The 14096-nt window shown below is 31.6% G+C and overlaps 1 protein-coding gene across 6 annotated transcripts in view; it reads right to left on the bottom strand.

Annotated features, from left to right (window-relative positions):
• LOC148628251 (E3 ubiquitin-protein ligase HUWE1-like) overlaps positions 1–14096 on the bottom strand; it is a 68622-nt gene that overhangs the window by 33933 nt on the left and 20593 nt on the right. For all 6 annotated transcript variants that reach the window (XM_088585109.1, XM_088585120.1, XM_088585126.1 and 3 more), the window contains exons 38-50: positions 13601–13719; positions 13161–13248; positions 10565–10732; positions 10002–10104; positions 9660–9753; positions 8415–8655; positions 7329–7512; positions 6025–6183; positions 5129–5238; positions 4652–4855; positions 3372–3927; positions 2522–2658; positions 2122–2224 (exon numbers count right to left, since the gene is read on the bottom strand). In XM_088585109.1, coding sequence (XP_088441235.1) covers positions 2122–2224; positions 2522–2658; positions 3372–3927; positions 4652–4855; positions 5129–5238; positions 6025–6183; positions 7329–7512; positions 8415–8655; positions 9660–9753; positions 10002–10104; positions 10565–10732; positions 13161–13248; positions 13601–13719 — 2266 coding nt within the window. The remainder of the gene's footprint in view (positions 1–2121; positions 2225–2521; positions 2659–3371; positions 3928–4651; positions 4856–5128; positions 5239–6024; positions 6184–7328; positions 7513–8414; positions 8656–9659; positions 9754–10001; positions 10105–10564; positions 10733–13160; positions 13249–13600; positions 13720–14096) is intronic.

The raw sequence follows: 14096 nt of genomic DNA, 5'->3' as shown, positions 1-14096 counted from the left end.
TAAACAAATAACTATTTTGTTCAAAATAATTGCATTTGTAGGGCAAATTTAAGTACTTGATCGATACATTGGTTCCTTTAAGCCTCTAGTTAATAAATTTTGCACTCATACTATTTGTTGTTTTAATAGAATCAATAAAGAAGTATTCACCATTTTGATTTCATTTTTATGTGCATTGTAATATGATTTAACATGTTTAAAGACAGAAAACAACCAAAGGTAACTGGATTTTGATCTTCACGCCAAAAACACTATGGTTGTGAACACAACAATTGTAAAGCTGGAACAGAAACAAGCTAAACAGGAGAAAGAAATGAATGGTGTGTTACAAATATTGTTCATGTCTTCATTTTTGAAATATAACACACAGCTTTTTCAATTTGGTCAAGTTCTGGACGTTATTAAATTCCTAAATGTCAACATGTCAAAATAACATCCAAAACCAAAGCATTCTGAAAAAAGTAACAATATTTTTCTTTTTTTTAAATTTAGTATTCTTTTTGGGGTAATAAGATAATAAAACACCAATTATTACCTCACAACTGGTTGTTTATTATAATAAAAAATGAAGATAGAAAAAGAAAACAATTTTTTTTTGGTCACGTCCGTCGCCAGTGTGTTATCAAGAGATTGAAGTCACTGCAGAAAAAGAATTTACAGTTCCTCACAAGAAAACAGCTGATTGCTTGTCTATTTAATCTACACACAGGTAAAAGGTTAATGAAAAGTAATATCCATGGAATGCAATCCATTTCAAATTTGACATGGTGACGTCCGCAACCATCGCAGTACCTCCAGTTTTTTTTAATATTTTTTCTCAAAAATCACATCAAACTATCTTTTCATATAAATCAGAGCAAAGTAGAAATGTTTATCTTTGGTATTATCCATATAACAAAGCTGTATATTGAGTTTTAAATATTTTGATGGTGTCTCATCTTATTTCACTAATAGCTCAGAGTGACCCAAAAGTGGAACTTAGAAGACAACACAGAATATTATCTTAGAACTTGAAAGGTCGCAAATTTCAAGTGATTAACATGCTATGAAACAACAATTTTAATTGCAACAGTGAACACATTTTTATTTATCATCTGGTTCCAACTGAAAGTCAATGTCAGATTCATATTCAGACTCAGAGCTTTCATGGCATGGTGGATATCACTTTTTTTGTGTTATTGTGTTATTGTCTTATTGTGGTAGTCACTATTCCTACTAGCGTTTATGACAATATTTACAATACATCTATTCCCTTTCAGATTTGTATTAAAGCCATGTCTAGACATTTGCTCAATGATTCTGAAATGTTCAGCGCCTCTTCGTGGACTCGTACACTTTATTTTGTTCCCCTATTTAATTGGAGGATCATTTTTGAGGGGTACGTTTCAATACCCCTTCAAAGTGTCGTCACATGTTTACCTTTTTTCGGAACTACTCGGATATTTCCAACACTTCAAATACTTACCTTGGTGTTATGAGAAAGGCTGAGAAGGTTTACCTTGACATTGATCAATATCGACGCATGTTCGAATTATGAAATTACTAATTCTAGGTACATTTCCGGAAAATTCTTCTAAACCACCAGACCGGTACAATAAAGCATTTTGCTAGACCGTGACTGATCTTACTAAACACGGGCTTGCTAACTAATAGTACTTTCAAACCCTGACACTTAGTATACCGAGTCAACATGCATTCTGCACTTCCAGGTCAAAAACAAAGAACACAAAATATCTTGTAGGTCCCCAGGTTATTTTCAATTTAAATATAACCTTTCAAAGCAACCTTGACTTTCATACATTAAGGTTAAGTAGAGAAGACAGAAACATAAACTCTTTTTTTTTACGTAACTTTATGACACCATCACACATCTCCTGATCAAACAAAGGAAGGACAAATGAACAACAGATGGCTGCAATATCAACACAAATGAACCTAACCTACTTTTTGTTTGTTTTTTTCGGTTTGGCTAGGTATCTAATGTGCATTTTATCATCTGTACAAGCCTTTAGATTTTGATCAAAACATCTTAAATATGAACAAAATTTTAGTTGTCATTTAAACCATTAAGTTTTTAAAGGTTATGTTATAAACCTATATATATCTTAAGCATTAAATTACCAGTGACATCCATGATAATATCCCCAATGACTTCATTCTCAGGATTTCTGTTGCCCTCCCTGTTCAACATCTCATCTAAAACATCATCCAATTCCTCAGGAGCCTAATATAAATTTTTGAAATACTATCAATCAATTTTGGATTATTACTTCTTCTGGCAAATGCAATTTTTTTTTAATAACATTCCTATATTCACCATTTTAGAGAAAAACATATTTCTTAATGTTATGTACAAGTAACTTAAAAATCATATCCCTTATTTTTTCATTTAAAATCCAATCTGTTTTTGCAATGGGACATGTTCTCAAAATGAGATAAATAAGAGTCAAGACCTGCTTTAAACTTTTCAAAGGGATAGAAAACCCAGCAATAAAATCTAATACAGGCAAATGTCACATACTGGAGTGTCATTAACAGGCTCTACAGCACTGAAATCTTCTGTTTCTTCCAACTCATCATGACGGTCTTCTTCCTCTTCTGTGATGTCCTCAATTGTAACCTCTCCTATCTCATTTTCTACTGGCGCTGCTTCTGCAACTAAAAAAATCATTTTCTAAATCAGACTATGCACTATCATGACACAAAAAGTATGAATAAAAATTCAAAATAATCAGGTGGTATAAAGCATTATTAAAATTCATGCAAATACAACTTTTTAGATATCATACAATATATCCAGGAAAAATGTTCCTAAACAGAAATATTGTTCTACAGTATAAAAATGCTGCATTCAACAAAATTAAAAAAAAAAAAAAAAAAACATCACTACTTGAAAAAATCTTTAAAATCTAAAATCTGAAGTATCAAAGACTGTCAGGGTTTAAATTAGTGTATCCACAATAAAACCCACAAATAACATGGAATCAATTTGTGCCTCTAGATGTGGAAGCTTATTTAGCATTCTTCCCTTCCTAAATGACCCATGAGAAAGGAACAGTCGTACACAAGAATGCTTCAACATTTAACCATTTTTAAATTGCTGCTAGGACGTTCAACCCCAACAAAGAAAGAATTAACCATTTTAAGGGACTAGCCAAACAAAACTATAATATGTAATAAGCTGATCACACAACATAACATTTTCTGGCGAAATGATTAAAAAGACACAATACAGAATATTTTCTGAAGGATCTGGTATCTGTCTACAGAGAAAAATATATACTAGACAGAGACTAATGATTATATATTTGAACAATATACAAGATAAATACAATATCAATAATTTTCTCCAGATGTAAGCTTGTACAAACCTGTTGCATTATTTTCTGTGACAGTAACAGCTTGCTGCTGTGCCACAGGAGGTTCTGTCTTCTGTTTAGCTTTAGCTGTCACACTTTGAAGAGGCTGGTTAACACTTCGAGACAAAGTTTCCAATGGCTTCAATGCAGAGTTAATTGTATTTGCCATATATGGACTTGACAAATCTAAGCTATGTGGAATTCTTGCTAAATCAGTCACAATTCCTTTCTTCAATAAACTTTTTACTATATTATTAATTAAAGTCTGTTGTCCCTTGAAAACTTGATTAGGAATTTGGCCTGGACTTGGACACGACTCAATTATCACACTTATCAAACTGGTCAATGATTGAATCTTTGTATGCTTTTCAGAACTTTCTGGCAATGCCAGAGCTCTTTGAAGAGCTGCTTTTAGTTCACTAACAAGAGCTAACTGAGCATCGGGACTATGATTACATGCTGCAATACAGGCAAGGAATATCCTTGAATAAGCTGGACAGTCTTTATCTCCATATTTCTGGCACTGAGGCAACAAGTTATCCAGAACAAAGGCTAAAACTGTACAATCCTGAAAAAAAGAACCAACATAACAGTTCAATATATCAAACTGTATAGAGACCAAGTTTCTTGGATGAAGTGAAACCAGTCTTGATCAGACAACTTCCTGTTACAGTTATTACAATGCAATTTGAACCTAAGTAAATTAAAACACAAGACTTACATGGACAAATATTTTACTCCAAACGAGGTTTTCTCAAACATTTATCGATGTGTTCGCCACACTTCATGTCTTATGAAATATTGTGATTGCATAATGTTAATAAAAGAAAAAGCCAAATCATATCACATCATTTATGTTCTGTTCTACAGATTACTTTGCAATGTAGCATAATCTGATTCAACTTGTAACTACAATAAAACCCACAAATAACATGAAAGTCAATTTGTGTCTCTAGAAGTAGAAGTTAATGTAGCATTCTTCCATTTCTAAATGACCCAAGAAAAAAGAGGTCAATCGTACACAAGAATGCTTTGAGAACAAATTCAAGGACACTCAAAGAAAGTTATACTGTACAATAGTTATTTTGGCATTAACTTTTGTTTGCAGGTTCAGCATTGAAAGGTTTTCCCAACCAGCATTCATTGACTTATATATTCAACTCAATAATAGTTAAAAAAATATTTGTGTACACAGTATTCAATAACTTGTATAATCTAATTAAATAGAGAGTAATATATTTGTGTAGTCAATTTTCACAGTAAATGAAAATTTCCAAAAATGTGAAGTTTACCTCAGAGACTAAATCAGACTGTCCACTATGGTAAGTATAATTAGTAATAATTCTGGTACAACTTGAGTAAGATTTGATCATTTCAGATAATAAACGTAATACTGCAGACTTTGGCATCAATGGATTTTGTAACTTCTTGTCCTCCTTGGAATCTTTCTTATTGTCCTTTAATGTGCTAGGTTCTGAAAGAGTTTCTATTTGACTCTGCAAAATACAAGATACAAGTCAAATACAATGAAGATTTTACCAACTTATTACCATTTACAATATAAATGAAAGTAGAAAATGAAATTCAAATACATTTATACCTCAAAAAATTCTGAAATAAAAACGATTTCCATGCTTACAGGAAAACAGATTATTTAGTTACAGGAAAGTACATTGTATTTTCATAAAATCCTCAAAAACTTTTTCATTGAACTATTTAAATTCAAATCGTAAAAACAAAATCCTTGCAACTTAAAAGAGATGTCTTACAGAAGTATCATCCTCTGTGACCATATCTATTGCACTGTTCTGTCTCGCTATCGTTCTTTCAGCTTCTGCCACTGTTTCTAACAAAGTTTTAGGTTCTTGTACTTTATTATCTGTATCAAACATAAATAAAATTAACAATTAAAATTAGTCACTAATGAAGTTAACATTAATATCATGTCCTTAAATCATTGAACTCCCATCAAAGGTATCATACTGATGCATTCTTTTATATTTGACCACATTTAACAGGGCCAATCAGCCCTAGAATTTTTCTTTGCAATAACAATCATCACATGTGAAATAAAATGGTAAAAACAAAACAACCAGTTTTTCATAGTGAGCACAATCTTTATTTTAATTTCATTAATGGATTTAATTTTCAAAAACAATTGATAAATACCACCGTATGGATTATACATATACACTGATAATGTTTGGGGAATACAATTGGTCTTCCTTTGAATAAATTACAATTACCTGATGTACTGCCTCATGTAGTTAAATGGACAATTGAGATTTATTTTTTTTTATAAAAAACATTGATTCAAACAACCACTAAACAGGTGATTTCTTTGATATTTAAGGTTGATTGGCTATATAACTACCTGATGAATGTAATGATCATTCAATAGAGGGAAGCCCATCTCTACTCAATAAACATCATTATTGTAAGTGCTGTAATTGTGATCATTGAAATCAATTATTGCTCTATTTCAAGTCTGTCTCAGAATAATAATATCAACAGGCATTGTTCAGATATATGCTTGTCTTATTTTGTATTCATCACTGAAACCTCAAGTCAAACATTGTATTACACAATATAAAAAACGTCTTGAAAGAATGTCTATACTGATATTTGCTATGCTACATAAAATTATATATTTTTTTCTAATTACCTTCTTCAGCATAGTCACATTTACATATCAATGCATTAAGGAGATCAAAGAGGACTTCTTTCAAAGGAGATTCTACTGTAAAGTTAACTGTACGTTTACTGCCAATACATTTTAGAAGCTGAGGATAACTTGGACCATAAAACCGGATTTCATCCTCATCTACAAGAAAACACATGCACATCAATCATTTAATGATATAAACATGTGTTAAGTGCAACTGTTTTCAGCTGTTACATTTCACAGAGTCACATGATAAAATCAGCATCAAAAGACATCAGAAAATGAGTGTAAAGCGAAATTGAAGTAAAATCAAATGGGGAAAGACAACACATATCATACCTCATTCATTGATGAAATAAAATAAGGATTATTCCAGGAAAAAATGTACAGGAAAGGGAGGGGGTGGACTGCATCTTTAAAAAATTGTATGGATGGGGTATTTCTAGGCATACATAGTAATACTTTGTTATGAACATTTAATTTTAATTCTATGGGTGGTAGGGTATAAAAAAAATGTGCTGTACAAACCTCCCATACATTTTCCTGAAATAACCCTAATATACTTCACAACAGTAAGGAAATGTAATTATACAAAATGTCTTTCAAAGCTTTGAATCACAATTTAAATTTTTAATCTAGCCCAGGCTTCTGTGGACCATACGGGCATACTTTGAATTGTTCTGTGTGTATAACATTCTCATAATCCTCAGAATCTCAGTCTCCACATGCACAAGTCAGATATATGCTTGTCTATTAAGATTCATCACTGATAAATGCATCAACATATTAGCAATTAGTTAGAAACACTGTCCCATTTGCATATCAATGCATTATAATTTTCTAATAGAACTCATTTGGAAAATACTCCAAAATACTCCTAAACATTCTAAAGGTTAAAGGTATAAGCAAGTCTCCACATTACAATATTTATTTCCATCGTGATACTTTTAGTTTTGAAATAAAAAAATACACATCCAGTATTATTTAGTCTTCAAAATAAAAAAAAAAGCCAACATATACAAAAATGTATGTTTCAATACAAAGTACCTTATTCAATTTGTCAAAAAGGTGCTTACAATTACAGCAGATTCTGGAATGTCTCATACTTTAAAGTTGACTTGAAGGCACTTTGGCATTCACTCCTTCACAAGAGCCCCATGACAATGAATCAAGACTTAACTTGACACTTTGTTCGAATTTTCTGTACTTGGGGTATCAGTACACCCCTATTTTTTTCTGACAAATAAACCAATACTGCAAGGACTTATACAATATCAAGAGGTGACACACAACATTTAAGGTACCTTTTTTTGATGGTGGAGGTAATCCTATCCGTAATATAGATTTGACAACTTCTGAAAAAATTTCAGGATTTCTACAGGCTGCCGGACCAAGCAGTCTCAATACATAATGAAGCTCTTTATTGCCCATACTGTGCTGAGTGACTCCTCGGTCATCCCAGTGTCCAGTTGTAACTTTTTTAACAACCTGCAAATATCAACATTCATAATACTGTTACATTTTGTACCAGGATTAATTATTTAAGGTTTTGAGAGAGAAAAAGATTAGAAGAAATGGGTTTTGGGACACAGACACCCTGTCATTCCAAAAATAAAAAGGGACATCAAACAGGAAGTGGTTGTGGCACCGAACCAAGTCTCAGACACAATACCATCAATCATTTAGAAACCCGATAACAATCTGAAAGTTCTCCCATTAATTTTTTTTTTTTTTAAATTTCAAATCAATCTCATGAAACGTTGCCAAGCTTTGAGCAACAAAAAGTCAACAAACTTAAAGTTGATGTATTATTTAGTCAAAAGTCTTCAATATACAACAGCACACAGTACACCATCAAGATGAGGCTGCATACTTAACATTACATATGTTTTTCCCATTAAGTATTGCAGAGATTTTTGCAACACTTATTCACAGGACATGTTTATATAAATACAAACAGCAGAGCTGGAGCATAAAAAATGTCTTTCTTATATATAAATGACTGCAATAGTTTTTAAATTCAAATTTGTTCTAATCATACTTTCATGTTCTATGCCTATGATTCTTGGCACTTCTAAGGATTTCCTCAATTTTATTTCATTCAGGAATTAGGAATAGTCTTATTCTAGGATATTAAATAAATAGGTATATTTGTAAGGTGAACACACAAAATGCACAAACAATTAACGCTGAAGGTCTGTCTAGCTACAAAACCAGGATAAAAGTTACTGAACAAAACCTCTACCCAACGATGCCAATCACTACTGTTAATGTAGCATTGTATTCGATCACATAGGTCACATGACAGACATGAAGATACACAATGCAAGGACACAAGCACAAACTTACATTGAATTGTTTTGCTTTGGTTGAAAAAGAAAAATTATTACCTTTTCCATGCAATATCGTAATGAATCCTTTTCTTCCATAACGTGTCTAAATATTAACGTCACTAAAGAAATAAATCCTTGGAAATATGAAGATTGAGTCAAGTTCAACAATAATTTAGGTCCACCAAGATCAGCGAATAACGTGGCATATTTATGTTCACGAGTTAATCTTAACACTAAACGTAATGCAGCATGAAGACAATCAGCCTCTACTGGAACACCAATTAACACAACCACAGATCTGAAATGTACAAGATAGATAACATTAGTCATCACCATCTGTCTATGCTAATGTTCTATCACTATATATGACAGACATGATTTTATGGAACCAAAACAGAACAGTAATATCTAGATATGAAATAGCAGAAGTACATATTTAGTGGAAGAAAATAAAGTCTGATATGTTCAGGTAAGTACATCTAACCCATTTATTTAATTCCAAAATGCATTTTAATAGATTTCTTGCTCCTGACCCAATGTATTTTTTTCTATGAATGCTAAAACTCATACTTAGTATGTTACCATGTCATGTTTCTCAAAAACTGCACTTTTGAATTGTTAAAAACTATATATTGCAAATGTACTCAGACATCCAGAATCAACATGCAAGTTTCTGTCATATGCTTGTCAATTAAGATTCATCATAGTAACAGATACTCTCATCTTGAAAGTTACTTAGTGCATCCTTCTTAATCATTTAACTTGAATGTCATAGAATATTAGTGCATCTGTCTTAATCATTTAACTTGAATGTCATAGAATAATCAAGAGAATCAAGATTATAGCGGTAATCAAAAGAATATAATCCAGGGACAAAGACCAGACATAGAAAACAGATTTACACAACAAAGAACATGAAGTAACTAAAATCATACATACAAAGTAACAAAAGCAAATGAGCAACTCGGACTCAACTGAGAGCATGGACCAGGTGCACCGGTAGGATAAGCGTCCTGATGTTAAGTAAAACTTAATAATTTAGCCTACTGCTATTTTAATACAAGATCAACTGCCCTTAATGGTTTTAATAATGTTTATAATATATTTTCTCAAAACACTAGTTAATGAACGACTAAGTATGGCAAATTGAAAACCAATGAAAGACAAAATGGACATTACTTTCAAGGACAAATCCCTAAAGTGTTATTGAGTTATTTTAGGATATGTCATAAAATGAGCAGAGGAATTCTATAATAAGTCTGCCAAAATATGTGTAAAAAAATAAGTACTAATCCACTATACCTGATAATATTAGTAACATGATCATGTGTTAACCCAGGATATGATGGTGGTACATCCTTGGTCTTCTCTGTGGGTTCAGTTTCCATTTTTGCTTCTGTAAGAATCATAACATATTTATTTTTTCAATGATTTAATTACCTACAATGCATGTAACCAGCTAGGACACATAAAATAAATAATTTGTTGGTTGAGAAAAAAAAACTTGATGGTGAATTATCCCCACTTCTTTCCAATTAATGTTCCTTCTTTATAACACTCATAAAGTTATTATCCATTTACATGTATAGCTCAAACAAACTTTATTGGAATGGGGGATAAAATAAGCTTCTCTTTAAAAAGTACCTTTTTTAACTCCGTATTTCTCATCTTCCTTAGCTTGTTGTTTTTCTTCTATTGCAGGTAAATTTAGCATAATTGGTCTCCTGTTCCCTGTTTCTTCATTTACCTATATAAAAAAGTATTCAAGTTTCAAGTTACTGTTTCTATATCAACAACAGCAGTAATTTCATTTTTGTTATAACAAAAATACATTGTACTCAGAAACATATACAAATGTTCTTCATCAATATCAAATCCATTGGAGTTTTCTTCATCTTGATATTTCTATGTATATCATTAGATTTTAATGTAGTTAAGTCCTTCAGATTCTGATATTCAACAGGCAATGTTCAGATATATGCTTGTCTGTTCAGATTCATCATTGATGAAGGGTAAAGAAGCAGTATTCATTAAATAAGTAAATATTTTTCATGTGTTTGTGGCATTTTACTTTCAAATAGGACTTATCGTCCACAAATGCACGGTTTTCAAATCATAACATACAATGAATGTAAAATTTATCAAACAGAAGAATCAAGATTGAATGCATCATGTATACTTGAATTTCAGCTATTTCAATACATTACCTGAACCATGGAATTAAAGTGGACTGTATATCGCCTCCTTCCAGCTTGGAATCGTACATTAACATCTCCTGCCTGATAGGCATCGTCAATAGTTTTGTTATTACTCAAACTGTATTTACACCATCTTCCATTACTGTCATCAAACCACTTCCATGTGTGACTGTTAGCCTGTCAAATTGTAATCATGTCATCAATAAGGAGATTAAAGAGGTAAATGATATCAAAATTGCACTCATCTAACAAAGAAAATATCTTCTGTATAACACATTTAACATTGAGGTCCAAGGCAAGTTTTGTTGATTTTATAGCATTTTTTTTTTTTAAAACCTATAATAATCACACACATCAGTGGTTTTATTAACATTTCTAGTTTGTGGGAAAAAAATAACAGTTTACAGTGGTTCAAATTAGTGGTAGTCTAAGGTCAGGGACTCTCAATTAATGACCTATGACCTATGAAATCTCATACACCTGGGTCGTCTACTTTCAACCTTTTTAAATGACGCTTTTTGCAGCCTTCTGATTTTCTTCACTGGATATTGAACTTGATGAAGATAAAAACTTCTACTCATAAAGGTAAATTTAAATCCCAGCTTATTTTAAGGTTTTCCATTATATGATGTTTACTTAAGATTTCATAAAATTATAACAAGGAGACAGGATAATAGAATCATATGACAGCTGATTCTTCACATGTATATAAATAGAAAATAGTTTAATTCAGAAAGATTAACATGTACATGTAGTAAAAACTAATCTGTTGGATGTGGAATAAGTCAGGAAGAAATGAAATTCTAACTGAGGAATAAACAACCGTTTAATCTAGCACCCTGTACTAACACAGTTTGTAGTTGACAATTGTGTTGAAAAATGAGTGCGCATTTATTGTCTCACTGAAACATGAAGTTTGCATTGTCTTGCTAGGATTACCCCTACTCGTACAGGAAGTCGATATTGGAGAGCAATAAAAATCACTAACAACATATGCTTTATCTATATGAAGCCACACATCCAATTTTTAATCAATCCATCCACTGAGAGTTAAGATAATTGCCACAAAAATTTAGATACACAAGGTGATTCCAATATACCACCCACTTGTTGAGTGAGGGTATAAATAAAGGCAAGTCAACTTCCTGGTACTAGACATATTCAATCATTACAAAGAAGCTAACCACAATGGAAACTATTCAAATATGTCTATTGTTTCACAAAAATACATCATTTTTAAGGAAGTATTTATTCCAAACAGAGATGAATTTACACACCATTTTTAAGGAAGTATTTATTCCAAACAGAGATGAATTTACAGGGTCAACAAAAAAAGCAGAAATAGGCAAAATCGGAAGTAAATATACAATAAAAAAAAAGAATTGTAACAGTAAAATCTGGATTTGAAATAGCCGAAATCCACTAAGGTAAAAAAAAAAACTTAAGGTGTAATGCTTAGCAGAGTCCAACTTGATAGGACTCAGATTTTGAGGTCAAACACTGACAAGGATATAACATTTGAGCTTGATACAGCTCTGAATACAAAGTTAAATCAAATGTTCAATAACATCTTTTTTAAAAACCAATCCAACCTTCCTTTTGTTATAAGGAATATTGCAGTATGATTTCATACACATCCATACATTTTAACCTGCATAATGGTATGAAAATCTGAAAAAAAAAAATTCCTTTTTTGTCCCAATTCCAAAACCCCTCAGGTCAAAATCCTAAACATCACTGTCAACCTTCATTTTCATAACATGGAACCTTGTGTTACTATTTCTTACAGATCTGTCAAGTCAAGATTTGGTGTAAAGAAAACAAGAAAAATCTTTTTACTCTGTTTCTGCTTAATGGTTTGGGTCATAACCTTAAAAATCAATCCCAGTCTAACTTTTGGGTAATGAAACCTTGTGATACTATTTCATTGAGAACCACTTTTACTCATGTTTTTTGAGTGGAAATCTGAAATATGATTTAGACCATTATTCCTAACAATTAAGGTCATAACCTCGAAGTCATTCATAGCTCCACTTATGACAGCTACATATCAATATTTTGATACCACATAAAAGTAGGCTAACCAACTGTATGTACATCTGATTTTTATAAGAGCAGTTTAAAAGCATGCCTACACCACCATAAAATATTATTTCATTGCCATACTTGTTCATTTTACATAAGTAGTAGAAGGACTTTGGGCTTAAATTGCTTCAATGTTTTTTTTTGGTAACAACTTATTCAAGATACTACTGAGCACCTAGACAGTTTCAGTAGTTAGTCAAGACAAGACAAATACTTTGTTTAACCTCAGACATATGCATGTACAAGAGGAACAGAAATTGTTCTCATCACCAAATTCTTAATTTCTTGAAAAGAAAGATTTAATAGCTGAAAAGATATGTTAGCTGCGGAATAACCTACTAAGAGATAATAACCCTTACTAGTGAATAAACAGCTATTAATTTTGCACTCCTTACTAGCAGAATATGAATTATGTCATAACAGCTGAAAAAAAGTGCAGCAGAGGTAAATAAACTACTTCTATAATATCTTAATGGCAATTAATAGAAACAACAGCTTTAAGCCATTTATTTCTACTTACTGTGACTTTGATGGCTTGGGCTTTTCTCTTGGATATCACAGATACTTTTTCATACAGGTCAAGAAGTAAAAGCAAAGGCGCAAGCCATCTGAAAAAAAAATTCATAATAAGATGTAAAAAAAATGTGTTTCAAATTAACCAAAACAACCAAATTTTTTCACTGCCAACCTTTACTTTTCACCAAATTTCCTCAAAATATTATTTTCAACAATATTGTTAATAGAAATACTTAGGTTTTGATTCATCCAGATCTTTAAGATATTATTCATAATATGAGGTAAGTACGAATTCCACAAATCTAACTGCATACATTTACTGCTTTTAACATTTTCTTGAACTTAGACACAGGATTTTTACCAATACAAGTGCACAAAAGTTCTAAGACAATTATTTCTTAACAACTAAGAATGCCTGCTTCTGATTTCTGCCATACTGCCTACCTGGAAGTGACCATGTCCCGATTAGCAGACATAAATTCTTGTTCACAATTGAGAACTTGAACCAAAGTGTCTGTCAAAAACAGAGTGTCAATGGTTTCAGCACAAGGCATCATCATTTCCTATAAAAAGAGGAATAATAAACAAGTCTGAAGTTTAATTACTTATTCTACATTGATTAAATTCATAATGACTAAAAATTCTTCCTGTATTGTAAAAAATAACAGATTATTTATCATAACAAATTTACAAATAAAACAAAAAATGCTAGAGGTTCTTTGTAGATTTTCAGTACATACTTGTATTAGATAACAATGAAAAATTCATCCAGGTCATAGTTGTCCCAAAATTATCTTTCAAATACATCATTCTAGCTCAAAAAAGTATCTTACATTTGTTAAATGTCTAGCTACAAAACCAGGATAAAAGTTACTAAACAAAACCTCTACCCAACGATGCCAATCACTACTGTTACTGTAGCACTGTATTCGATCACATA

Source organism: Perna viridis, chromosome 1, assembly GCF_037379345.1.
Source record: "Perna viridis isolate PV_CMFRI_1.1 ecotype Kerala chromosome 1, ASM3737934v1, whole genome shotgun sequence".
Taxonomy (NCBI): domain Eukaryota; kingdom Metazoa; phylum Mollusca; class Bivalvia; order Mytilida; family Mytilidae; genus Perna; species Perna viridis.
Note: the sequence above shows the minus strand (reverse complement) of the source record. Positions and strands in the feature narration are given on the sequence as shown.